At 45.8% G+C, this 27,906-nt stretch overlaps 1 protein-coding gene across 3 annotated transcripts in view; it reads right to left on the bottom strand.

Moving 5' to 3' along the window:
- The window catches only part of THRA (thyroid hormone receptor alpha), a 124,001-nt gene that overhangs the window by 10,603 nt on the left and 85,492 nt on the right, over positions 1 to 27,906 (bottom strand). For 2 of the 3 annotated variants that reach the window (XM_066631184.1, XM_066631185.1), the window contains exons 3-7: positions 27,480 to 27,533; positions 13,598 to 13,659; positions 3,973 to 4,073; positions 738 to 885; positions 123 to 328 (exon numbers count right to left, since the gene is read on the bottom strand). In XM_066631184.1, coding sequence (XP_066487281.1) covers positions 123 to 328; positions 738 to 885; positions 3,973 to 4,073; positions 13,598 to 13,659; positions 27,480 to 27,533 — 571 coding nt within the window. The remainder of the gene's footprint in view (positions 1 to 122; positions 329 to 737; positions 886 to 3,972; positions 4,074 to 13,597; positions 13,660 to 27,479; positions 27,534 to 27,906) is intronic. The other variant, XM_066631186.1, reaches the window with a different exon arrangement.

The raw sequence follows: 27,906 nt of genomic DNA, 5'->3' as shown, positions 1-27,906 counted from the left end.
ATAAGAGAACCTCAACTGAATTGTGAGATTCACAATCCTTGAACTGTGTATCAAATCAATTCTGATGGACAAGGACAACCCCCAGGAGAATTCTGCCTACCCTATCCACCTTCACCACTTACCAGGAATTTCCGCTTCTGTTTCCAGTGGCTGCCTTGGGCGTTAGTACTGCGGTGTGCCTCTGTGGCAATGTGAATCAGCTCCCACTCTTCTGCAGATGGCTCTGGCCGATGCTGAAGGGATTTCAGCATCTCTTCTTTGCGCCGCCTCTCCCGATTCTCTTCAATCAGCTTCCGCTTGGCTACCCTCTTGGAGTCATCCAGCACCACTAGGGGGCGGTGAAGAATGGAGAGGCATGAGTGGAGGGGTAGGGCCTCACACACAGCCAATCAGAACTCCATAAGACACTAGTGGAGTCCTGCAGCCCAGAGGGCTGCTAGCAACATGCCCAATGCCTTCATGGGAAGCAATCTGGTTGGCAGGCTCTTGTGGCAGCCTATGGAATACTATGATAGCCATCATGAGGCTTGATGTTCCCATGCCTTACTAAGGGCCTAACAGCTAGAGATTCAAAGATGAGCCCACACACTGTATGTTCCAACCAACATACTGCCTGCTCTGGTCCCCCGAACATGTCAATCCTTGGCCACATTCCTTTCCAGTGAGGTCCCTGATTAAAAGCTGCTACATCCCCATCTCCCCTCCCCTTCCCTCCATAATGGGCTTAATGCCCTTACAGTCCATGGCCATGCCAACGGCAATGCACTTCTTGAATCGGCAAAGCTGGCACTGATTGCGGGTGATCTTGTCGATGACACAGGAACCATCATACTTGCAGGAGTATGTTGGGTGCAGGTTCTTCTGGATGGTCCGTCGGAAAAAGCCCTGTAATGGGAGAATGCAGTCAGAAACAGGAAAACTTGGGACGGTATCAACCCATTCCTCAACCAAGATCCTCTCACGACTCAGCCACCCACCAGTTCCTGTATTTGAGCCATGTAGGTACAGTCCTGCTGCACTCTTTAGTTGCATTTTCAGTGTTAAATGAAACTTCTGCCACATAAAATTGCCAATGACAATAAGAGCTCTTACTATACTGATGTCTATTTTCATACTGACAGTTTGGACTGGGGATGATCCTAATCTTATTTGAGGGCTCCAACCAACTGGACCAAGAGAGTTGAAGCTGGCCCAAGACATTCTGATATCTAAGCCAAAAATCCAGATGTCCCCGTCATTAATTAAAGTGGGACATAATCAACTGGGAAGTTGTCTTACTCCTTACCACTTATTCATTTCAATGAGGCTTATGCAAAAAGGTCTCCTAGTGGCTTATACCCTGTGAGTTGAATCTGTTCCCCTCCTCAATGTGCACAGCCTTTAACACAGCCGTTAATGTGCTCCAAGCATGCCACGTCTTCAACCAACCCTTTAACCTTGTGACTTGCTTCAGTCGGAAAAAGGAATATTTGGGGGGAGGCCCTGAAAGGGCAGCAAGCACAGCCATACAAAGCCCTCTGGATATGATGCCTCAGGCACCCCTACATCTTGGGCAGTCTCTGCCCCCTTTTGCATGTTAGCTATATGCCTCCATCGTTTCTTCTCTCCAGTCTGTGCTTTTTAATTCTTGTAAAGCAGTGGTGTTCAACTGGTCCGCTGCAGCACACTGGTGTGCCATGGAAGGTCTGCAAGTGTGCCAAAGGTGTTTTGAGCACAGCATTGAAAACAGCTGAAAAACTAAGTTCTGTGGCACTTTTTTGAGGGCTCTGTCTGTAGTAATGAACTGTCTGTCCCTCTTTCTCCTCTGACCGCTGCAGATAGTTGCCCTAGAAACCGAGCTGCAGAACCTGGAAGAGTCTCCTGGAAGCCGGAAGTGACACCACAAGAGGCAAAGACCAGAGAGGTCATACTGAAGACCAGAGCGGTCAGCTTGCCATGAGAAGAAAACCACTGAAGATATGATGGCAATGACACTGACAAAACCAACCTCTGGTCAGGGCACAAGCCATCTATCTGTGTTTCAGAACCCACCAACTGGAGTTTTGCATAGTTTCCTTCCCACTCTCTGGTTCAAGCTTGATTCTTCCTTACTCCCTTTAGCACCTGCATTTGCTACTCCTTTTCCAAAAGTTATTTTGCTACTGAGACCCAAAGCCACTTTCTCACAGATGGGTGCCTCTCAAGACAAGACAGTTGCCTCCAGTTAAGCATTTCAGCTGCTAAGGAAGACCACTGAGGAAGAGACAAATCTGAGCCTTGAGACACAATCCACCTGGAACTTCTTCTCTCTAAGGGAAGAGTCATGCTCTTAGACAGCTCCTGACAGTATCAATGAGGGTTGCACAGGAGAACTTCCTGGTGGACTGCGCCCCATGTTAATCAGTGCTTGTTGGGGTGACATTTGGATAAACTACTGCAGGTTCCTTAGCACAGTGGTTCTCAACCCTTTTAGCACTGGGACCCCCTTTTTAAAATGACACCCTATTGGGACCCACCTAGTTCTACAAAACTTAAAACACACGAGAAAAAAGGACGCTCAAACATTTATCTCCCTATATTTACACAAGCATGCAAACTTCAGGACCTCAGCTCTTTGCAGGGTAGTCAGTAGCTATCTGATTACTGAATAGCCTCAGGACTTAAGGCAATTACTTATCTGATATTTCCATCATCCATGTTTTCACTGAACTCAGAAATTGGTCCACAATTTGAGAAACAGTGCCTTAGGGCACAATCCTAACCCCTTGTCAGTGCTTTCCAACACTGACATAAGGGCAGTGCAGCTCTGGGGTAAGGGAACAAACATTCCCTTACTTTGAGGAGGCCTCCGTGAGTGACACTCAACTGCAGGATGCAGCACAAGTCCCATTGGCACCGCTATGTCAGTGTTGGAAAGTACTGACATAAGGGGTTAGGATTGCGCCCTTAGTGTATTTGGCTGAATCAAGTCAGAGCTCCTCTTCGAGTCCGTGTCCCAAATTCGTCTCACCCCAACTTTGACTACTTTCTTGGGTTATCTGTGTCAACCACCTTCTCTTTTAATTCAAAATAATCCCCTCCAGGTTTCCTTCTCTAGCCCATTCCTTAGCCTCATTTTACCTGAACCTTCACTGTTTCTATCTGCTACTAGTTTGTCAGTCCAGAACCTCTTCTTCCTCCCTTTCCAGTCTTGTCCATCAAATACTAAGGTCTCTGAGGCAGGGAATTATGTTTCTTCTGTGTTCCACATAGCCCTAGTCTGCTAGTCACATCTTGATGTAATGGCTAGAATGTTGGCCTTGGGCCAGGAAGAAGTGGGTTCAAACATCTGTTCAGTCATTGGGTGATCATTGGGTGGTCTTGGGCAAATCACTCTCTCAGTCTAGCTTACATCACCAAGTTGTTTCAAAGATAAAAGTGGATCACCCCATGCATGTTCCATCCCTGAGTTCCACGGAGAATGTAAGATACAAATGCAATAAGCAGCGTTTGCAGAATTTGGGAAAGAACAAAGTGACAAAGGGGGGTGGGCAGATGGCATCTGGAAGACAGATAGGAAAAATGTGGGACAGACGAGGGAGCAAACATGTGTGCATGTGTGTATTGGATTGCATACCTTTCACCACCACTAGATCAGGATTTGTAGTTTGTTAAGAACAAACATGGGCTCCTTCAACCTTTTGTTTACATTAAAATTTGATCCAAACACCCTTCTGTGCCTCTAACAAATCTTGGCTCAGAGTTCCTCAGAAACAGCAGCTCACACATGTAGCCCTGAACTTTCTGAATCCCTCACTAGGCTCTTCCCTCCTCCTCTTGTCCCTTGCGGCCCTCCATCAGCTGTAGTAGCAAAAGCACTGCCCTTGTGAAGTACCATTCTAGGCAGCTGCCTAAGTCATCCTATATATGACCTATAGCAAGAAAGGAAATCCCTCATACTGGAAATACAGTCTGAAGGCAAAGATACCTTGTTTCCTCCTGCATATTTATTACCTTGCAGCCTTCACAGGTGATACATCGGTAGTGGTACCCCGTGGCTTTGTCTCCACATACGACACACTGTTCATCTTTGTCCAAGTAACTAGGGATGTACCCTGTGAGAGGAGAAAAGAACGGAGTGATCAGAGCTGGAAGGGGGAAACTGAAGCTGCAATAAAACGAGACCTCCTCTGCAGCCACAGGTCTATGGCTTCATCATGCTTACCACGGTCTTCAGGAGGCCACAGGGAAGTTGAGAAGCTGGGCAGGGTGGTGACAGCCACCCACCTTGTTGCTCATCCCCAGCATCTGGCAATCAGATGCATGCAGTTTCCGATGCTGGAGGTTACATTTCTCTAATATTTTATTTATTTAAGCTTAATTTTTTTTCTTGCTTTATTAGCCATTCTGGGCATTCCATAAAACAAACAACTTAACAGAACAATGCCACAACCTCCACGCTCTGATCAAGGGACACATGGTCAAGGGCATCTGGTCAAGGGACACCAGGATCTGGTCAAGGTTAACCGCAGTTTAATGTTTTCTCTCTGCGCTACTTCCATATTAAAAACTACCCCTCCTCCATTTCCTGCCAAAGCCATTATTTGGCACAAAAAAACCACTTTTGGGAGGGTGATTTCTGCCACAGAAACAGCACAGGGGAAAGTGTTAAGTTCCCCTTGTAAGTCCCACATTTCCAGATTTGTCCCTCTGTCATTTTTTAAAAAATTATTATTATTAAAGGACTGCTTCTGCTCCACTTCTGTTTCCAAACAACAGGCTTCATGTCACATGTAGTTTAGCCCTAAGTCTCAATGAACTCAGTGAGTTTTACTTCTGAATAAACACACAAAAGCATCACACTGCAGAAATGCCAACTAATGCACTATAATGATTCTTAAGACTGCACTGGTGATTCTCAAGCTCTGCGGTAGAGGAATTTTGAAGACAAGGAGGTCATCCAACCAACCAAGCAGGCCTTCTTGGAGAAGGCATTCTAAGACAGGGCCATGTCAAATGAGCCAAGATGGCCCTTCTGAAAGAAAAGACACCGCAGAGTGGTTTCTTCTGAGGATCTGAGGCAGCATTTCCAAATTTCTGAGGTACATTTTTGTCCCCTTCTGAGTTCAAGTTGGAGGCACAACTGCTACTCTGAAAGAGTCACCCTAGACCAGTGATTTTCAACCTTTTTCATCTCAAGGCACACTGACAAGGTACTCAAATTGTCAAGGCACACCATCGGTTTTTTGACAATTGACAAGGTACACCATGCTGTTGGTGGGTGGCTCTCATCCCCCAATGGCCCTAGTAATAAATGACCCTCCACCAAACTCCTGCAGACGATTCGCGGCACACCAGTGTGCCACGGCACAGTGGTTGAAAATGGCTGCCCTAGATGGATTGCACCTGTGCAAAGCTTGGTTTCTCAGCCTGTTTTATCTACCTCACAGGACTTTTCAGAGCACAGGACTTTTCTTACCCTGAGCTCCTGGGAGGAACAGCCAGATACAAATGTGATAAAATAAACCCTGTCTCCTAATTAAGTTCTGTCTTCCCTGTCCAACTGGCTGGTTTCCCCATATTTGACTCAGCTTTGCTTTCCGGACAAAAGCCGGGCGGAAAAGGCAAGAGAACTCTGTGGCCCAACCCTCACAGTCCAGGCACCCAGGCGGAATTGTTCTCAAGGTCCCCTCTGACCCCACATTCCAGATTGGGGGGCTGGGTGGGGGGTGGCAGCAGCACGGCCTGTCCTTGCCTGCTCCCAGCCCCCCATCCAGGCTTCATTAGCCTTTCTGAAAGGCTATTTAAAGTCCCACTAACGAGCGTGCCTTTCAAGCAGAAAACACAACGCCATGTACATCCATAAAAGGCTCTTTATCTCTGGGCATGGGGGGTTGAAAGGGAAGGAAGCAGTGCAAGACCCCCCCCTTCCATTATTCCCCCACCAACCCACATAACCTTGCTTACCCTCCAGGGCCTCATCAACACTGGTAATGAAGGCGCTCCCTCTCCCCCAGCCCCGGAAAGGGAGTCCTGTTCTCTCATTCAACCCCTGGCCTTACAATGTCCTATTGTCTGCGGTTGTGGCAAGGGTCACCTCTACACATGACCCTTGAGTGACCCAGCCATGAGGGGAAGGGAGCATGCCCTCTGTGGTACTGGTGTACACGAGGAGCTGGAGAAGAGTGGGAGATAAGGCACGACACTCTTCCCCAGCAGGAACACAGGCGGCTGACTTCAAGCCGCAGCAGTAGGCGATCTGCAATGTCTGGGAACAGAGAAATGGGAATGAAAATCTAAAATATCAAAACTATTAAATAAAACATGCAGAATTCAAAACTGCCTCCTTGGCTGCTTGCTGCACAACACCGTCACCTTCCAAGCACATTTGCCTCTGCAGGCCAATTTCAGCCCCAGTCTCTTTCCCTAGTCCCTGAATGAAGTTTGTCCTCAGCTCTGCTTTCACTCAGGCACCATTTTTTTGGCCAAACTTCTGCATCTCCTTCCTTCAGGTCTCAGCCTCCCTCCAGTCAGCTTTCCCCAGGTCTTTGCTGTTCACCTCACTTCTTCAGAAAAAAACTACATGAAGTGTGTCTCAAAGTAGCCATGCTTTAGACCAGTGTTTCTCAAACTGTGGGTCAGGACCCACAAGGTGGGTCACGAGCCAATTTCAGGTGAGTCCCCATTCATTTCAATGTTTTATTTTTAATATATTAGACTTGATGCTACCAAGGTATGTGACTGCATTTGGGGAAATGTTACAGACCTGTACTTTTAACAAGCTACTATGTATATTCTTTTAACAATGATAATAAATGGAACTTACTCCTGGGGAAGTGTGGGTAGGATTGCAGCCTAGGATTGTTAAAAATGTTCCTGCTTGATGATGTCACTTCCAGCCATGACGTCACTTCTGGCGGTCCTGACAGACTGTCATTCTAAAAAGTGGGTCCCAGTGCTAAATGTGTGAGAACTACTGCTTTAGACAGGTTGGATCTTCAGACAACTGCAGGAGAGTGGGGGGGGGGGGGGAATGGGGATGACACTATCAAGGGTGGCACACTTATTTCCTTGTGCTCTTTTCCTAAAGAAAACCATACCTGCCCCACCCCAGGCAGCTGCTCTCTGTTGCTGACTTGTGTCGAGGCTTCCCATGGCTGAATTTTGTTTAGAAAGAGAGTTGGCTAGTCCTAAACATGTTGCTTTAAAAACATTATGTTTAATGTAACAGGTAGTTTGACCCTTACTTTGTTTCACTTCCTTCCCCACCACTCTGGAGTTTCCCATTTTCCTTCTCAGCTGTCATGTCTTCAGGCCCTGCAAGAATTTCTTCCCCAGCCACCTCACCTGGACCCCTCCATGTCTCCTTCATTCCACTTTCCAGCTCAGTACCTTATTCCCTCTTCTTTCAGACCCCTTGGCCCTTAGCCCAGAACATAGGGCAGCTGTCTTGCCCACTCAGCTTTCCTGCCTTCAACTGCTTGGCCCTTTGCTGCCAACAGCAGCTATGTTTTGTCCTTAGCCCTCTGTGATCTTGATCTATTCCCCCCAGACCCTCATCTCTCTCACTGACCCTTACTTTCCTCAAGTTTGGGTTTCTCAGCTCTTTGTCTCACTTCTTCAGGCACCTTGGCTTCTTGAACCCTACTTACTATCCAGCCTGCCTAGGACCAGCCTAAAGCCAACAAAATGCAACCCCTTCTGTCCCTAGGCTTTGTGTGAGGTTTCTCTAAGCCAACCTGATCTTTTCCTCTAATCACAGAAGCCACATTGTGTGTCAGGTTTCCAGTGCCGGAGTTAAAGAAGAGGAAAATGGTGAACCCAAATCCTGTTCAGGACAACTCCCAAAAACAATCCTAACAGGTAAAAAGGGGGAAGGGAGATCTCTACATATTTGTATCACTAATATGCACTCACACACACGATACACATGACTTTATAAACCCATTCCAAGTAATCAGTACAAATTTAATACACTTCAACAGAGAACAAAGTCCAAAAAACATCCACACATACAAAACGTTGATGAAAGGGTGATGTGGCACCTGTTAACACCATCTCCCCTCCCTACAAATATCAGAAATGCAGTTTTACTTAACACTTCCACACCCTCAATCTTACACACCAGCCTTCCTCAATCAAAACTGCAAAAAGAATCCAGGGGAACTAAAATGGGGAGAGGAAAGAAAAGGAAAGAGAGAAAGAGCTAACTGAGAGCAGAATTTTCCTTTTCTTAGAGTGGGTTTACACTTCACACAAAATATGTGTGAAGTGTGAACGACATATGCGTATCTTTAAATAGCCATGTACTTGTAGCTTGTTGTCCGAGGCTCCCTAACACATATCCAAGGGTGTTCAATAACAATATATGATTATGGAAGTTACGTGTTTGTTGCAGAAAAGCCGGAGTACTTGCAGTGCTTGCTTTTGCTGCACAAATCACGGAGTTATCTTCCGCTTCCAGGAAATAAGCAGGGTCTAGAAGCCAAGGGCTAATTCCCACATAACATTTTTTCCTAAAGGGATATACACTGGTGTTTGAAAAAAATACACATGTACATATTCCATGTCAAGTTCACACACTTAAAAAAAATTAGAAACCAACAACTGATCATAGCTTCCCAAGGAACACTCCCAAGGCAAAATCGATGTGTGTGACCTTCACACTTAATAGTTTACACATTTTTCCTACACCAGCATACCCCCACATAGAAGGAGTGTCACGCAACAGGTGGCCCTTAGAGATTGGGACCCACAAGTCCCAAAACTGATGAGATTTTCCAGATGGAGGCAGAGGGGAGATGGTGAGAGAAGACGACGCCTGGTCTTTGGCTCCATCTGGAATACAGCTGTTTGCAACATGAAAGCCCCATGGTTTGGGATGGGACGGAAGAAAGAGGGGAGTCTCCCTTTCCTCTTCGCCAGCAAGACAACTAGCACCTGGGTAGGAAGCAGAAGTATTGGGCTTACTTGCGACGTCCTCCCCCTCCCAAGGGACCACACAATTTGCAGCCATGGTAGGCCAATTTTAACAGCTTCTTTTGAAGCTGAAGCCTCAGTGCATGACCTCGGCCTTTCCTCATTCAACTTCCATGAGACAGGGACATCTTCTGAAAGGCGTGCATTCTACATGCACACTGAATATTATTTATAACAACAACAACAGCTCCTCCTCCAAGGGGAGAGGCATTCTTGCCCTCCCAGACTGGACCAGAAACAGCAGAACCTCTTAACCCACAAACTTCAACATGTAACCAAGCCTGAAATGTAGGTAAATGGTTAAAATCAACTTTGACAAAACTGTTAAAAGACCCTCCCACCCCAAAGAAATACTAGAATAGGAGGCCACCCTGGAGAAACCCCTCCTCTGACTACCTCTCCAAAATATATAGTCTTAAGATGAACTTTTTTATGCAACTTCAATGACAAAGGAGAATACCGTCCAGGAGAACAAGAATTCCCACTATCCATCTTTCCACTGGGTCTGAGAAGGAAGTCTATATACACAAGAGTAACCTGAAGGATGCCTCAGAGTAGTTTTTCAACCTTTAACAACATCAGTGATATTTTTAATTTAAAAAGATGAACCAACATTTAATTGAATGGTACACATGATACTTCAAAATAAAACACAAAAGGTGCATGTGGGGGAAGGACAGTGGGGAAAGGAGCAAGACTGTTGCTGGTATCCCTGATGGTCAAAATACCATTGCAAAGACAAGAGGCTGGTCTCATTCTGCAGAAGAAAGTCTGCCACGATTCCCATTTTAATACTTTGTTTTGATGCTTTTTGGGGAGCTTGGGTACGGAGCAGCCCAAGCAACTGTTCTGGTTTGCATCAAGCAGCAAGGAGCAGCAAAAAGACCAAGTGCTTCTCACCACCTCCTTGAAGCCTGCCGGTCAAGGGAGCTGCTCCAATTGGTTTCAAGTCCATCAGAAGGCAGCAATACCGCCTCCTATCCCCTTACCTTTCCCCTTCTCCTGGTTTCTTTAAATAAAACAGGATGGGTAGGACACTCCACATGTCCTGCTTTGTTAAAAGTGGCCATATGAAAAGGGAGAAATGTAAGGTGGTAAGATTCAGACTGGTTGCATTCCGTGCGAGAGGGGTAGCAGATCACCTTTCACCACCTCTGCTTGGTTACATGAAGTTCTGTCCTGAATGGTGCCGGCAGAGGGCAGGGTGCAGGCTGTATCCAAGCCCTTCCCCTGCCCAGCAATCCCTGCACAGTGTGGCTGTTTGGGATCTTGCACAACAACTTCAGACACTTCACAACTCTCTCAAGCTTCTGTCTCTGCACCTTGTTTTTTGTGTGCTCACAACATATTTTATTGTTGGGCAGAGGCACAATGGTGCTAAGACAGAGCTAGTACATATGTACACACACATGCAAGCCCACAAACCTGAGAGGAAGTAGCACATATGTACAAAACTCATGCACATGGAATACAGATGCAACATTCTGAGAGCAGTAGGGCCAGGATGGAAAGTGTCCTCAACATGTCTGAGCTTTCAGAAGTTGATTCTGTCAGTTTACAGCATGGTTCAGTTTGAACTGGGAAAAAGCTGATGCAGAGGGTGACAATTGGCTAATACCCATGCTGTCACCAATACACACACACACACCCTCCCAATCTCTCAAGCAGTAGTGTAGCTGTTTTTATTAGGGTTGCAGTCTATTAATTAGTTTGATTAAAAAGGTCCCTTGATATCCTGCCTGCTATAACATGCACCATCTAGAAGCAAAGTGTACTTTTTTCTTCAGAAATATTGTTTTTGTGCCTAAGAAGAGTAATGCAGCCTTAAACAATTAAGTGACCAATTCACTGACTAAGGCCAAGTCTATGCTCTTAATGAAGGAGCGTGTTCAAAAGTGGGAAGCCCCATCACCTACAGTCTGAAGCCGTGCAGTCCATCCATCCTATTGTCCCAGCATCCTACCCCACGCATTACTTTTAGCAAATCACGCCTGTCATTCATCAGTGAAGAGTTACAGAAAAACAGAGGATGCATCTACATCACAAGATTAAACCTGGTTTAACAGTCAGTCCATCGCTCCAGGGAAACCTGGGAATAGTAGTTTGGGTGGTTGGGAGAAGCTAGATACCTTTAAAAACAACAAATTCCATGGATTTTCTGGGTGAGGCCATGACTGACTCAAATTACCCTGCAATTTTTTTCTCCCACTCCCTGAACATCTTCTTTTATAGAGATCTGTGCTCAAATTTCTCTAAACTAAAGGATTTTTTTTTCTTTCATCTGACAACTACTGAATCAAAGTAGTGCCAGGTTGATGACAATGTAAACTGCATTCATCAATACAGGCACATTTTAATTCAGTCTATCAAAATGGTGAGTCACACATCCACGATTTGTCACTGATCTGAAATTTGTGTCCACTCATGTTTCAATTCTTGTGAAAAAAATAAGATTAACTTCTTTTACAACTGCAAACAGAACTCCCCAAATCCATTAAAAATCTTGAATGGATAACAAGCATGTTGTTTGCATAGCGGATTTTGATTTGTTAGATTTTTTAGTGGATTCTGATTTATGGGTTGATGGTCTTCTTGGAATATTTTGTATGTTGGTCAATTTGGGGCACCTTTTGACTAGAAAAGCAGGGTACATATATTTGAAATAAAATATAATGTTTGCTAAGGTGTTAAATTGGACCATACTAACTAAAATCTGGACATTGGTGCGGTCTTCTTTCTTTAACATTCTAATGTCTTGAACTTGTGTTTGTACAGTACACTTTAAAAAAAAAAAAGCTATTCTGTTGATTTAAAAATGCAGTGAGAATTTGGAAGAGCAAAGGCCCCTAATGAGAGACAAAACTGATTCAGGGAGAGAGCGTGACTGACTGAGCAGATGACAGGCGGGGGGGGGCGTTGATAGTGGAGAGAAATTACCCTAATGGGTAAAGACATGGCTCAGCATTCCCATTCACCAAGCCCCACGTCACTGCACCTTGCCCCCATGACCCACTGTGGCCTCGCCTCTTGCGTACCCCCAGCTCTTTTGCGGTTTATCTTCTGCCTGCAGACCTTGCCGCTTGAAAACCGATATCCTGAGCTGCCCCGTGACCTCCGTGCTCTGGGCCAGTGGAAAAGATCAAAAGAGCTTTAATGGGTTCAAGACAAATTTCTGAAGGATATCCTGTTATTTAGATTCTGACATCTCAGTGGTGGTTCCTTTGGGTCAAGATGGCCTATTTTCCTCCCCCCTTACGAAGTTCTGTTCTCCCCCCCCGCCCCCCGCTCCATCAGAGTAGCCTGCTACAATATCAGGGAAAAAACATTAGGTGAAATGAAGTTGTGTTCCAGTAAAACCATAAGGCTTTTTCTCACACTCAAGGTCTAACTGGAAGCTTGATTTGGAGGTGGGAAGGGACCCCACCAAGTGAGATTGCCTAATAACCTGGTGCCTGTATGCACATTTGTATTTTACCTGGAGCACTTTGCCCTGAAGGTACTTGGCTGCAATGGATCTGCTCTCTGCTTGAGGTCCCTCTGATCTTGATTTAGCAGACTGACTCAGGGACAACGTGGGACACTAGTGAGTAGATGACCCAGTCCTGGCTTGTGAACCATGTTTAGTTTGATGGTTCACCAGTTGTGCAGACTAGGAATTATCCCCATATGACCACATCCAATTTGCAAACTGGGCTTAACTGTGACCTAGAGAAGGGGTCTCCAAACCCCTGCCGGGGGGCCAGATGCGGCCCGCCAGGTCTCTGAGAGGAATTTTATCAGGGGGTACAAAGTTTCTTTAGGGCCCCTTTGCAAAGGGGGAAAGGTGAAATAGTGGAGGAGGGTGTTGACGGGTGAGCAGAATGGGAGCAGCGAGGGGCGAAATAGGGTGGGACAAAGGTAGAGACAGCTGGAAAAGTCTCTGGAGCCCACGTCTACTAACCCATGCGGCATCAGTAGGGTCCCCAGCATCCCCAGTCGTGGTAGTGTCCCCAGCATCCCATGCGGGCAACAAGTCTGAGTAGATTGGAAAACATAGGATCTCAGGAAATTTCTGGGCCCCATCCTTTGGCTACTGGACCCCTCTTTTGACCCTGGGCCCAGGTACAAATTACCCCCTTTACCCCCCTCTCCTAGGCCCTGCGGCCCACAGCAAGCCTCTTTCCAGCCTGCAGCCAACCTCTTGCCCCTGAAAGCCTCTGGCCCACTCAACTGAACATGACCAGAACTGTGCTCTGATTGTGTCTGGGGGGTGTTCTGAGGGCCAGAGAGGTTGAATGAATGAGCCCATTCATTCATTTATTCACTCATCTAAGTTCCATCTCTAATTTATGTATTTACATTTTATATTTAAGTTTTTTTTCTGGCCCTTCACACCACGCCAGATATTTGATGTGGCCCTCTGGCCAAAAAGTTTGGAGACCCCTGCCCTAGAGGGAATGAACAACTTTAGAAGGCATCTGTGATTGCAAGACCAGTGTACTAAGCAGGGGAGCAGAAAAGTCAGAATATGAAGCAGGATTCTTTCAGGAAGAGCCAAGTTAGTTCCTTGGCATGCTGGCAACAGAGGCTACAATGTGCCACGCTGCCCCCTAGGGTCAAGGAAGACTGCAACAAGGCAATCAGAAAGACCTGAGTATTGCAAGGTGGGAAAGGTACTCACCTGACATACTGCTTTTCACCGAACATTGGCTGCTTTTTCTTTTACGTTTCCCATCCGGCCACCTTTGGAGAAAAGCAGGGAGAGAAAGAAGAAAAAGCTGAATCGATCATGAAAAGGGCGTACTGCAGGTTCACATTATCACACCTCTTCATCTACCAGCCTTGTGAAAGCTCACCCCACCTCAAGACCCACTGCCCCAAAGTTTCCCCAACCGCCACAGCTCACCCTCTTGTATTACCCAGCCTCACTTCCATCATCCCAACCCCTTTAAGAAACCAAACGGCAAGAGCTGTACCAGCAGACTTGCTTTATTATGTTATCTGAGAGCAGCAGAGGCAAAAAGGGGGTTGGGAAGTGGTTGCATCGCAGGCACATGCACAAGTCTAACCCCCCCCCCTTGACCCAGGAGTCACATCACTAGCCCTGCTTCAGGCTTTACAGCCACACTACTAGACCTTTACTCCAAGCCAGTCCATCAGCATGAACTTTGCCTGGGACAGTCAAAAGACAGAAGTCAAACTTGGAGCAATCTCAGCCAGGCTGCTCCTGCTCATATTCACCTTAAAGAACAAGACAGGAATGGTGCAACGTTGCTATCTGCCCTTTTAATTTACGCAATTGTGTAACCGCAACTCTTTGTTCAAACAGCTCATGGAGGTATGTGGGGAGAGGGGGGTGAGCTGCATTTTATCCTTACAACAACCCTGTGAAGTAGGTAAGACCAATTTGTCCAAGATTAACCAATAAGCTTTATGTCCCAGCTGGAACTTGCCAGTTTTAGGTTCAGCACTAATTGTTACACCATGCTGTGTCTGGAAAGGAAGGAAGAAGTTGTACGGATTCAGTCTGTAGCTGAACTGTAAGCCGCATGTAGAAACAGGGAAGAGAAAGAAGGACTTAGAAGCACCAGGAATTCCTGCTGCTGCCAAGTAATATGCTCCCATGAGAGCCAGCACTTGGAGCAGGGAACTCAAGACACTAAGGTGTGTTCAATATCATCTCAGTGAGTTTAGTTTACTTCCAGTCAGAGTTCACACATCAGAACTTGGACGACATTCCTAAATACTTATTCTTTTCATAGAAAGCCAAGTTAAGCCTGAAATAGTTGTGGTCCAAAGTGAATGGCCAAGAACTGAGCAAGTAATGCAAGGCAACCCAGAAACCCACAAAAATCATCCCTTATCCAATCCAATAGTAAGGAATTAATTAGTCGCTGAACAGCCTAGGAATAAGGCTGTGTTTATTCCAATACTGTACTGCACTGAGCAAGTGCTCTGGATACAGAATGGAGTACAGTATTCTAAGAATCTCAATTTTTATTTTAATATGCAAGTCAAAAGACTGGCCTCCTGCTGTCCAATTAATGATCCCAGAAAATATTCACTGGACAAGGTGCTGGAAATTCTTACAAAGTTCCTACAATTTCTGAAGAACTGGAAAAGGTATTAGACATAGTTGAGACTTACTTAAAAAAAAATGATTTCAGTTATCAAAAAAATTAAAATAGAATGACTGTGCTCTTATGACTTATAATGATGTTGGTAAAAGAAGAAACGCAAATCAGTGGAATGTTTACTGTTAAAATCTGCAATGTCTTTTTTTCAATTTTATGATTTCAAATAGCTGTCATTCCAAAAGGAACATTTTTGTTTTGGGAACTACAATCTAGGGACAATCAGGAGGCCAAAGCTATTTGTTCGTTCAAGAAAATTGTCGGAATTGAAAAACAGAACTCTGGTTGAAGTTGGAAGGTGGTTATATTTATATCTGATGTAATTTCCCTTCCTTTTCTCTCCCCACCTCCTGGCCGATCATTGCAATAGATAATTTTGTTGTATGTGTGTTTCCTTTTGCAAAAGCTAGTGAGCCAACTAGCCATTGAGCCACTAGCCAACTACCCTAGGGATGATCCACCAAGACCCTTCTGCACCACCCTAACCTGGTGGCAAGGTGCCCCATTCAAAATTCTGATGAACAGGAGCCCCCAAGAGCTGATCTCTCTTCAACCGGGGAGGTGGTTGGTTCAGTTCTAAGTGCACATTCTACAAAACAGAATGTTTGGAAGCATGTGGGCAGTTGGTAGCGATGGTCATGTTTGCACCATATTAGCCTCCCAAACTGTTAGGATTAATAGCACACCAAATAACCTCCTCCCCTCCCCCACATCTCAAGGGGATTGGGGGAGGAAGTCACAGCTCAGAAGGAAAAGACTATGCAGATGAGGCACAAAGGCTACTGAGATGTTATTAAAAGGAAGGATTGCAGTGCTGTTCATGCAAAAGTTGTGTGTCCCCCAAAACTATAAGCCTGCAGCAAGTTTATTCTTTTTAACTTATAGAACAGTCATGTGCGCATTTACTCCCAAGTGAGTTCCCCTGTGTTCAAAATGTATGTGGGACTGCAGCTTCATTACTGTATTGCAGATAGTGTTATTACCATCACATTCCATCGCCCTCAGTTCTATGCATTCTCTTCCACCTTGTGAAAACTGACCTCCCTGTAGCAGTTATACTGGTAGTAGGGTGTAATTTAAGAGCTCAACAAATGATAGAGACCAATAGTGCAATCCCATGCATGCCTACACAGAAGAAAGTCCCAATCATTTCAATGAAACTTACTCCTAGGTATAGCAAGTGTGTATAGGATTGCAGCCTAAAAGTAGGACACCCCCCCCCCCCAAGCATTTTGTGTATGAACCCAAAGTGAAGGAGAGGGAACGTGAGTGCCTGCCTGTGTGACTCTCCATGTGCTTTTCCTTGCAAATCAAATTCAAAAGACAAAATGTCCTTTTTGGCCTAGATTAAAAAACAACAACAAAGTATGACCTCAGTCGCAGCTAAGCCAATCATCTGCCAGTTGCTACAACCTCATTTGCATGCTGCAACCCTATTGGCTGCAAGAGTGCTGATGGAATGCAGAAGGTGGAGCAAGAAAAAGATCAGCTGGGCTTCTTTCCAGCCTATATATTCTCATATATTAAACAGTTAATATTTTACATGTCTGCAAATTTCGTGACATTTAATTAAAAAAAAAATCAGTATTCTAAATACTTACGTAATTTAAAAGGAAAAAACAAAACACCACATCTATTTTCAAAATCGCTTTTGAAACCTTCAGAAGAGAATTTTGGCACTGATCTTTTAAAAGCCTGCAAGACTGATGGACACCCCTTGGAAAAACACAGCATTGGGGTTGCAACAGAAAAGAAACAAGGATGAAAGCGGGCAGGTATTGGCTAAACGCAGTTGGGTTTTGAGCTTTCAGTAAGAGAAAGAGATGGACCTGCATTGTTTGACTAACTTGCAGTATCAGAACTGCACTGTTGACAATTATAAAAACATATTATACAAAGTACAAAAACATATTATACAAAGTACAAAGTAGCCTTTGCCATTAAGGGACCCTATAAAAATTATAACATGGTCTCTTCTCAGAAAGAACCCAACAATAAACACACACTGAAGAAGTCACACTTTTCATTTCTCCTATCTATTCACAGAGGTTAAAATCACACCCTCTGGCAAAGAAGGTCCAGCATCCATGATGCCTTTAACACAGTCCTTTCAGGGCCTTTCCACATGGTTATAGGATGATAAATGCATGTTTTCCACCACATGTTCACAAAGAACAGAGAAAAACAGTCCATCTCAAGTCCCTGGCACGCATACCCCTACCTAGTATGTGTGATCAAAAAGATCACTTGCAGTCTGTCTGCATTGCATTTACACGTGTCTGTGGTTAAAAATGCAACATTTGAAGCGGCCAGAGAGAGTGTATATGTTTGGGAAATACTATGACATTCAGGGCGCAATCTAGGGGGGGGCGGTTTGGGGCGGGGGAGGGCAGGCGGCAGGCAGGGCCAGGATTTGGCACTTATGCTGGATCCTATCCCCATTCCCAGGCAGCCCGGGGCAGCTCGGATCTGCGCCACCTCATTGGGGTCACTACAGCGTTACCCAGGGTAAGGGAAAGTGATTCTCCTTGCCCTGGGCTGAGCTGCTTTTGGCCCCAACCCTGCTCTGGATGTGGGGCAGGTTAGGATTACGCTGTCAGTGCCTTAGCCTGAATGCAAAAGGGTCCTTATCCATATGGACATATTGCCATATATTTTTTTGGTAGGGTTCCTATAGCTTTGCCAGGGCTGGCCCAAGATCTCCCAATATATGAAATGGCAGGACAAATGCTGTCTCCACTTGCTTGGTAATATGCCAGCCTCTACTCCTCCCACTTCCTAGACTGGAAATGAAAAGAGGGAGGCATAGCAGAAAAGGAAGTGTGGAGGAGAAGAAAGCGGTAGGCTAGAGCATCTCCTTGCCTCCACACTTCCTGTTTCTTCACATACTGAGCAGCAGTATGTAGACGTAGTGAGTGCCTATCTGCCTCAAGAGCCTCATGGATGGATGAGCCCCGGGCTTTCTGCTTCCACAGTGGTTATTCACTGGCTCTGGCCTAGTTCCCACAAGGAGTGGTAAACCAAGTCTAGGCTGTGCTGCTTCAGGCTGCAGAGGGAGGACTCCCTTAATTCAGCACTCCTCCACAGAAAAACATTCAGCACAGAAAACTAGGGCACTAGTCAAATTTTTTCCTGACATGCTAGTTTTCTAAATGCAGGGATTATAACAATTATTTGTAGCATCGAGGAGCATTCATGGATGTGAACTTCCACCTGTTGTCCAAACTGGAACCAGTGAGACATAGATTACCACCCTCAGTGGGAAATGAGTTTTTAAACAGCTGCACGACATGCATTATTTAAACTGAAATGTATATTCTAACCAACATAGGCTTAATGTTATAATTCAAGCAACGGGAGATGCAAAAAGAAAAAAAAATGATTTAAACGTCACTTGGGGAAACGACCCAACAATAACACATGCAGGCAGTGTGTACGTGCAGACTGTGAACAAACACAACACATCAGCATGTACACAATGCAGCTTCTAAAAAGAGACCAGAAATAGTGACTGCAAAGGGGGAGGACAGGAGGGGAAGAGGGCTGGTACTACCAGGTTGGCTGCTCCTGTCTCTCCCCCGACCCAAGCACCCAACAGGATGTCCTCTTGTCCACGTAAGGCTTGTAGGCACGGCTTGTACCAGGAGTTCCTGGGACCAGTGCCAGCCTCTGCTCTGCTGTTCCTCCACCACCACGACATGATGCTACGCGGCACTCTGCCAGTGAGGCCGGCTCGGCACCTGAGGACAGCATGTGCCCAGCAGGGGAGCACGAGAGGCACGGAGATTCCTCCTTTCAGCATCTGGGATTCCCTGGTGGCAGCGGCAGGGGAAGACAGAGCATAATCAAATGTTCTCAGCCGGGGTCCAGCTGGGGGGGGGCGGGGGCTTGCAGCAGTGGAAGCCAGATGCACAGACTAATAAGGAGAAAGGCAGGAAGGTAGCTGGCTCAGTGCAGACCCTGCCTCCAAATGACTGTGTGCCGGGCAAGCGGAGTTCACATACAGGACAGCTAAGACAACCTCATGAATATGCAAATGGGGCAAAAATATGTAGGCCTGGAGAGAACTTAGGCTGGGCTCCTAGTCCCCTCCCCCAACCCACCCCATAGGAATATATGTAAAGTTGCCATCTCAAAGCAAAATGATCCTGAGCCCAGTACTGTCTGCTCTGACCGACAGCAGATCTCCAGAATCTCAGTGAGGACATCTCTGTCAATCCTGTTTCCTGATATCTTCCTAACTGGAGATGCTGGGGACTGAACCTGGGCACCTTCTGCATGCAAAGCATATGCTCACCTACTGAGCTACGGTCCCAAACTTCTGAAGACTGAGAATCCTGAATCCTAGGACCTACCCCTTCCTGCACCCTAATCTGCTAGACTGGACTTGTTTATCCAGGTCAAAGAAAGAGGACTCTGAGGTCTGTATCTGCAGTTCCTTCTTCTCCAACCCATCACACCCCAGGACTGCTTGCAAATGATAAAATTCTGACATGGAGTGGCATGCCACAACTGCATATCTGTTTTTCCTCTCTGCATACATGCACACAAAAGCTGCAAACCAATTATAGCTTCTGAGCACACATGCATGCAGGTTTGCCCACTGTCATGTGCATGACAATGGCTAGATGCTTTGGCACCCAGGATGGAAGTCTAATGCATGCTCCTACCCTCAGCTTTTTGAGCCAAATATTATTATTATTATTAACAGTATTTATATACCGCTTTTCAACTAGAAGTTCACAAAGCGGTTTACGGAGAAAAATCAAATAACTAAATGGCTCCCTGTCCCAAAAGGGCTCACATTCTAAAAAGATGCAAATGAATACCAGCAGACAGCCACTAATACAATAATATCAAATACAGTAAGTTTGATATTTAAATCGATTCACAAATGGACCCGAGGAGAGATGGCCTCTGAGCACATCTGAGGACAGTGTTTAGGGTCATTTTTTGGACACAAGATCAAAAGGCAGCGCAGAAATTAAGCAACACGAGGATCTAAAATTGAAGCAACAAGATTATTTCCTAAAAGGAAATGCGTCCTTTTGTGCACAAGTATTCACAAACCTGTGACGCAATCTTCACTATCTTTGCCAAGATTGGGAGTAAAACCCAAGGCTCCTGCCTCTCACCCCTCCATTCTTCTCCAGATGTACAGCCAACAATGGCTCTCACAATCATGGGCAAGAACAAGGACCGAGTACCTTCAGACAGAGTTCTGAGAAAAAACTGCATCCCAGACTTGCAAATAAGACTATGCAAGTTAGTAGTTCTCAAGAATGTCGAGAAGCTCACCTACCCCTCAGCCTGTTGTTACTCATTTGTGACTGTACATGAGACAAAAGAACCCAGTTTGCAGAAGATTGAGTGCTTGATCACCTGGAGGCAGTCAGGGGAGTGGTACTTTACAGGAATTGGACTCACTTTCAGCACAGGGCTTAGAATTCCAGGAACAACCTTATGGCAGATTCAGAAAATGTACCTCATTTATCACCCCCAGTCCCTGCAACTCCCTCCCCTCCCTGTGCCTGTCCAAGGGGGTCTCACCAGGACCTCTTTTCCTCTATAACAGGGAGAATATTTAACAAGTCACTATCTGCATGGAGCACTATTTGGGACATTTATAGCAAGGAAGCGCCTCTGAGTATCTCCAGAATGCATTTCTCGCACCACACTGATAACTAGTGCCATTCTGCCCCCCTCTAATCTAGATTATTTAGATTAGAGCATGGAAGATTAGGGCAATCTCCCTGGAAGAGCATGACTTCCAGGGAGATTGAAGTCCCTGCCTCTTTTATTTTAGGAATTAATCACTGGTCAGGCTCTTAGTGCTAATGTAAAAAGGGGACAGAGGTTTGGGGAAGGATTTTATTTGTTTATTCAGGCATTTATATGCTACCTTTCTGCCTCCCAAGAGAACCCCCAAGGTGACTCAGAGCATTTTAAAAGTACAATACAAGTACAGGTGGAGTATCGTATCCCTTAGCCGAAATGCTTGGGACCAGAAGTGTTTCAGATTTTGGAATATTTACATATATATAATGAAATATCTTGGGGATGGAACCCAAGTCTAAACACGAAATTCATTTATGTTTCATATACACCTTGTACACATAGCCTGAAGGTAATTTTATACACCATTTTTAATAATTTTGTGCATGAAACAAAGTTTGTGTACATTGAATCATCATCACCCATCACATGAGGCCAGATGTGGAATTTTCCACCTGCGGCATCATGTCGGCACTTAAAAAGTTTTGGATTTTGGAGCAGTTTGGATTTTTAGGAATGTTCATCCTGCAGCGAAGAGCAGTTCTCTCAGTGCTGGTATCTGTAGGAGATATAAACTCCTAGAAACTCTTACAAACTCCCTCTGGCTTGAGCACCTCTTCTCCTTTTGGAACCCAAAATAGTACATTTCATTTTTTTAAAGCGTACATAGTCAGCAAATCCCGACGGCCACTTTCCAAAACTTCTGAGTCACATGTATATTTGGCAGTTTGCAAAAGGGTGCCATATTAGCTCTTTGCAACAGGTGGCAGCATGGCATCTATGCGTTTGCTCCACCCACAACCAAGAGAGAAAGAAAGAGTGACTCAGGCCCCCATCCTAACCAACTTTCCAATGCCACTGCAACCGCAATGCAGCCCCCAGGAAAGGGAACTAATGTTCCCTTACCTGAAGGAGGCCTCTGTGACTGTTCCCCTACTGCAGGATGCAGAAGGAAGTTGGCAACCTTCAGTCTCGAAAGACTATGGTATCGCGCTCTGAAAGGTGGTTCTGGAACAGCGTCTAGTGTGGCTGAAAAGGCTGATTCGGGAGTGACAATCCCTTCCACACCGGGAGCAAGTGCAGTCTGTCCCTGGTGTGTCTCCCTGGCTATGGGCCTTCCTCCTTTGCCTCTTTGCCTCAGACTGTTGGCCAAGTGTCTCTTCACATGCCTCATTGGTACGGTTGAATCAGCGCTGGAAAATTGGATAGGATATGGCCCTCAGTCAGGTTAAATATATGGAGTGAACCTCCAAGGTTTTATAGTTTAGCTCTCAGGAGTTTTCAACCTCTTACCTTGAACATGGCATCATTCATCTCTCCTTGTCCACCAATGCAGCCCCCCCATGCACAGTGAGCCCCCACCAACAAACTCTCAATGGCCAAAACACACCTTCCCAACTATAAGGACTAGAAACCTGCTCAACAATGAAAGCTGAGAAGCTGATTTTCACAACCAGGTCAACAGAATGGGCAGCATGCATGCACACATAGTCAGACTACTCAGTTAAGAGAACATGGAAAGCCCTCAAGGGTCAACAGAGAACCCGGATACTTGAGAGCTTGTAGCTATCAACAAGGCATGTAGGAGATGACAATTGCCCTGGGAAGAGGGTTACAAAAAGGTTATTACATCCTACACAACCTCCCTTGCTGCTTCTCACATGAGAGGAAGAGATGGCAATGCTCTCCACCCCTTTGTGAGGCAAGCAAAATCTCAGAACTTCCCCATTATCACGCTCTCCCTTCCCCACAAAGCTGAGACAATCACATCTGCACAGGATGGCAGCAGCAGGTGAATCTGCGGGAACAAATTTGCCCTGCAGCCAAGTGACAAGAACAAAAGGTTGCAGTAAGGACACCTCCTGACACACTGGAGCCCCCATGGCCGGTCCGACTCCTTTTCAGGATGAGGAACCCAGAGTCTCAATTCTATAAGATGACAAACACTTCTCCAATGAGACAAAGCATTTGAAGAAAAGTGCATTCCAAACACCTTAGGTATATCATTACCTGAGGGGAAAACATTACAATGACGCTATATCCCTGCTCCAGACTGATCTGGTACTCTTTTTTTTTTCCTTCCTATAATGACACAAAGAGGTGGAGACAGGACATAGTAACCTGGCACCCCCTCTCTGCTAGAAAAGGGTTGGGCTGGGCTAGACAGACCAACTTGGTCTGCTTGGTCATAAACCTCCCTGAGATCACCTCAGACAAGTCACTATCTGTCCCAGCCTAGCCTACCTTACAGAGTTGGTGGGAACAGAAAATAAAAATGGTGTTTCTCTCCCAGAGTTTTTTTTAAGAAGGTAAAATAAAATCACAGATATTTGCTACCATTTAATAGTATCCTAAAATCTGCTATCCAGAGCAGACTACATTAAATGGTACCTCAAATGGTAGGACCTGGTGCTGTTTGGAAGGATAAAATGGGAAAACTTCATGGATGTTGATCTGAGCTTCTTATAGAAAAGATGTGGTCAATATTTTAGGAAATTCACAGTTGTTGATATAATAGCCTTGGATTCAGTTGGGTGGCCTAGGATTTCCATGGACAACAGGGTGAGAGATTGGCAAGCAGAACTTCTCAAGCTAACCCAAGATGGGCATGGATAGTTATATTTGTTGTTTCCATTATATTTGTTGTTACATTTGTTATATTTGCATATATTTGTTACATTTGTTGTTTCCAACGACGCCTGCGTTGGCTTGGTCATGTCGTGAGAATGGACGATGGCCGGATCCCAAAGGATCACCTCTATGGAGAACTCATGCAGGGAAAGCGCCCTACAGGTAGACCACAGCTGCGATACAAGGACATCTGCAAGAGGGATCTGAAAGCCTCAGGAATGGGCCTCAACAGATGGAAACTTTGGCCTCTGAGCGTCCCACTTGGAGGCAGGCTGTGCAGCATGGCTTCTCCCAGTTCGAAGAGACACTTTGCCAACAGACTGAGGCAAAGAGGCAAAGAAGGAAGGCCCATAGCCAGGGAGACAGACCAGGGACACACTACACTTGCTTCCAGTGTGGAAGGGATTGTCACTCCCGAATCGGCCTTTTCAGCCACACTAGACGCTGTTCCAGAAGCACCGTTCAGAGCGCGATACCATAGTCTTTTGAGACTGAAGGTTGCCAACAAAAGTTATGATACCAGGCTGTGGCTGCCTCCCCTTCCAGCATTTGAAACATGGATATCATATACTCCCTGATCTTTGGTTTGCCAATTCTTGGGACAGTGCTTCAGTACAATCCCCCACCCCACAAATTCCGTCTCAGTCACTAGGTACTCAGCACATGTACTGGGGTTGCACTATTTATCTCCAAGTCCAGTTCCCTCTCCTCCTTCCCTCTCCTCCTGCTACTGGTTTTGCCAGGTTACTGCCCCCCTTAAGCAAGAAGTTATGAAGCAAGGCTGCCACCCTGTGGCCAGGTGCGGTAATCTCAAGGTGAGCACCCATGCATATCTGAGGAGGGGTGGGGGTAGGTGGGAATCAGGAAGTTTATACCTCACAGACACTGAAAGGACAAGAGATCTTAGGGAAAGCTGCCAAGCCTATAAATAAACTGTTTCAAATATTGCATTGCACAATGATCTAACATTTATTTAAGCAATTTACACCCCACCTTATCACACAACTCTCAAGGACGTTCACATTTAAACTAAAACCCACCCCCCAAAAAATATAAATATTGCCACAGGTAAAAAAACAGAAACAATAAAAACAGCCGCCACTAAAAATCAGTTCAGCCAGGGGAATTAAAATACAAGGCTAATCTATGCCACTAAAAGCCTGAGATAACAGGACAGACTTTGCCTGGCAGCTAAAAGGGTAACAATAAAGATGCCAGACACTTTTGCCTTGAGAGGGAGTGTCTGCATTTAGGTGGGTGCCAGCACCGATGAGGCTTGCGCTCTGGTTGCCACCCAACTCACTTCAGAGGGCAGGGACACCCAGAAGAGTGTCTCTGCAGATGATCTTAGCTCATGAACAAGAGTTCATACAGGAACAGGATGTCTTTTAGACACATCAGTACCAAGCAGTACCCTAAGGCTTTAAAGGACTGAAACAGAACTATCTAACTGGCACGATATGATCATGCAGGACATGCCCACCCATGTAGCGGACCGGTCACCTCAGAAAGCAGACTGCATGTGGGGATGCCCACCTCCATCCACCCAATGGCCTCCATCTTCCGCTTACTGGATTGGAAAAGGAAGAGGGGGACAGGGCAGACAAGGAAGTACAGAGGAGAAGAGAATGCTCAAGCTCAGGAGTACCCTGCACATGCCTGCTCTTGTCTGATCTCAGAAGCTAAGCAGGGTCAGGCCTGGTTAGTACTTGGATGGGAGACCACCTGGGAATACCGGGTGCTGTAAGCTTATACCATAGTCTTTCGAGACTGAAGGTTGCCAACCAGGAGTGTCAAACATAAGGCCCGAGGCCAGACACAGCCCCTGGAAGCTTCTTGATTTGGCCCACATAATAACTCGGCTCTGCCAGTACTGCCCTTTCAGCAGCACCCTTCTGCTGAGGCTTTGGGGTGAAAAGACAGAAGGAGGCCTAGGCAGGCAAGGAATGCTATGGGGCAAGGGGGAGACCAAGAGAGGGGAGAGAGGGAGATGTTGCCAAAGTGCTGGGAGAGCCCAATTACCACACAAGCCGCCCTTTCAGCAGCTCTGCTTCTGCTGAATCATCACTTCACAGATCACCTCTCTGCTGCTTTGCTGCTAGGTGATGCTGCAGCAGAAGTGGTGCTGGCCCCCATGAAGTGGTGGCCTACATGATAATTGGGCTCTTCCATTGTATGAAACAGGTTTGATCCTCCCCCCCTTTCTCTAGCTCATCATTCTCCTGTCCATACCCTCTTTTGCTTTGTCTCTCTCTTCCTTTTCCAAGCCAGGGAATGGGAGGAGCAGAAGCTGGCACATCACCAGTAAGGGGGTGGGGACAAGCATTTGGCACACTTTCTTAGGCACCAGGTCGGCTGGATGGCCCTGTGATCACAGGAGCTTGGCTGGTCCCTATCCATAGCCTGGCTGCTGCAAGTTAAAACTAGCAGATGTTCCTGGATACTTTGGTATTCTACCTTGGACAAAATTCAGAGACTGCAGAGAACTCAACAAGCTTTGGGCTAAAGACAACAGTAGAAAGCATTAAAATGTTCGGACATGGGTACCGAATGCAGTCTGAGATTATAACCTTGCATACAGAACTCAAAGGGTATGAAATAACTAGTTAAAAATAGCTATTTCAGTACACTAAATAGCTATTTTGGTACACTAGATAGAATGTATTGCAAGGGTTATACTTGCAAGAATAATTACTGCACAAAAATAGTTGGTTTAACTGCAAAACTATTGACCATTTGAAGTGTTCACATTTAAACCTGAGGTTCAGAAATTAAATCTTGATAAAGAATTTACCAGATTTTCAAGTGTCGCCCCACAGACAACACTCTGCAGCAGTCTACTCAGAATGTCACGAGAGCATGGATAACTGTGATCAGTTATCCGGCAGCACTCAGGCGTCCAGAGGGCCTCAAATACAATACACAGGACATGCAAGAAATTGTGTTTGTCATGCCTTGAAATGCATATAACAAAGTGCATCCCTATACAGCGTCCCTGCAAGTGAGCCATGTGTACAGGTAAACACTGGCACCTTCTGCTCATCTCTACCACTGCTTGTGTAATGATACATGCACATTCAGGTGCAACTGTGTACCACATTAAAGGCAGACATTCCTGAGACACAAATCAGATTTGCTGCCAAGAAACAGACAGAGAAGTTTCAACTACTAAAGATGCTCCCTCTCCCTGGCAGGCAGCTGGAGCCAAATTTTTCAAGCCAGGGTTTTAGCCTGTACAAGCTTCCCTGGCTCATCTTTCTTGGCATGGAGCCTGTTCCCTGCAACTACAGTACCTACAAAACCCCTTAAGCACCGTATTAAAATAAATACGACTACTAAACGTATTTAGTTTATTTATAGATTTTTTTTTTCTACCCCACCCTTCAGTCAAAGCTTTCGAAGGTGCCCAAGTAATAACACACTTAGCATTTAAATAGCACTTCTAGCAATTCCTGGGACAACTCTGTAAGGCAAGTCAGTATTATTATGCCCATGCCACAGATGAGAAACTGGGAGACTAAGAGCTGAGTGGCTTAAAGATCTAGCGCTGGCACACTTACAGCACAATCCTAGGCATGTCTACACTGAAGTAAGTCTCATTGAAATTACTGGGACTTACACCCAGAGAAGTCTGAACAGGGTTGCAGCCCTAACCCACTCTACCAGGCCACACAAATAGAGCAGGGAAAAGAGAATCTAGTGGTATGGAACGATTCCCCCATATCCTTCTCATAAAGTGACTTTTTGAAAGATGCCATCAATGGGTTTTTGCCTGAACTCAGGGCATCGTCAAATTTGGAGTCAGGAAACCGTTGTCCTCAAAATCACATGGTTTTGTGACCCTGGGTGATTTTCTAATTCCCTACAGTTTGTGGCTTGGTTTGCTTCCAGGAGTTACCTAGAGAGTTTTGCTTTTCACTTTGCAAGCAGCTTTTCTGCAGTGCACCTGTTCTCTGTGTGGGGCCTAACTGTGGTTTCGTGCAAAAAAAGAGGGCAAACCTATGTGCATGCATGCCAATGTACCTTCCCAGCACTGGGGGTTTGAACTTGCTGGTTCCCTTCACCCTTCTCCAAACACTGCAACAGAAGAAGTAAAAAGCCTCATGAAAAGAGTCCACGGTCACATGAAAGGGTCGTGCAAATCTGGCCCCAATTCACTTCCTTTGTATCGTTTACTTGGGGGAAGGGCATTATTATACCTCTTGGTTTCTGCCCATATTCCGTGTTTTTGTGAAGCCCCCTTCAGCTTCCCTTTTCTTACCTTCCCTTGATTTTCAACAGAGCCACTGTAGTGCTGGAAGTCCCCTCCCCGTTGTGATCATGCCAGGCCTGATGCCAGCCTCCAGCAGGGCAAACAGCAAATACTTGATGCCCAGAGTTGGCAGCAAGAGGCAGGAGCAACATTCCTTCCAAGAGCAGAGATGAAGGAGATGGGAACTGCCCGTTTAGT

The sequence above is a fragment of the Tiliqua scincoides genome, chromosome 5 (genome assembly GCF_035046505.1).
Source record: "Tiliqua scincoides isolate rTilSci1 chromosome 5, rTilSci1.hap2, whole genome shotgun sequence".
NCBI classification, from domain to species: Eukaryota; Metazoa; Chordata; class Lepidosauria; order Squamata; family Scincidae; genus Tiliqua; species Tiliqua scincoides.
Note: the sequence above shows the minus strand (reverse complement) of the source record. Positions and strands in the feature narration are given on the sequence as shown.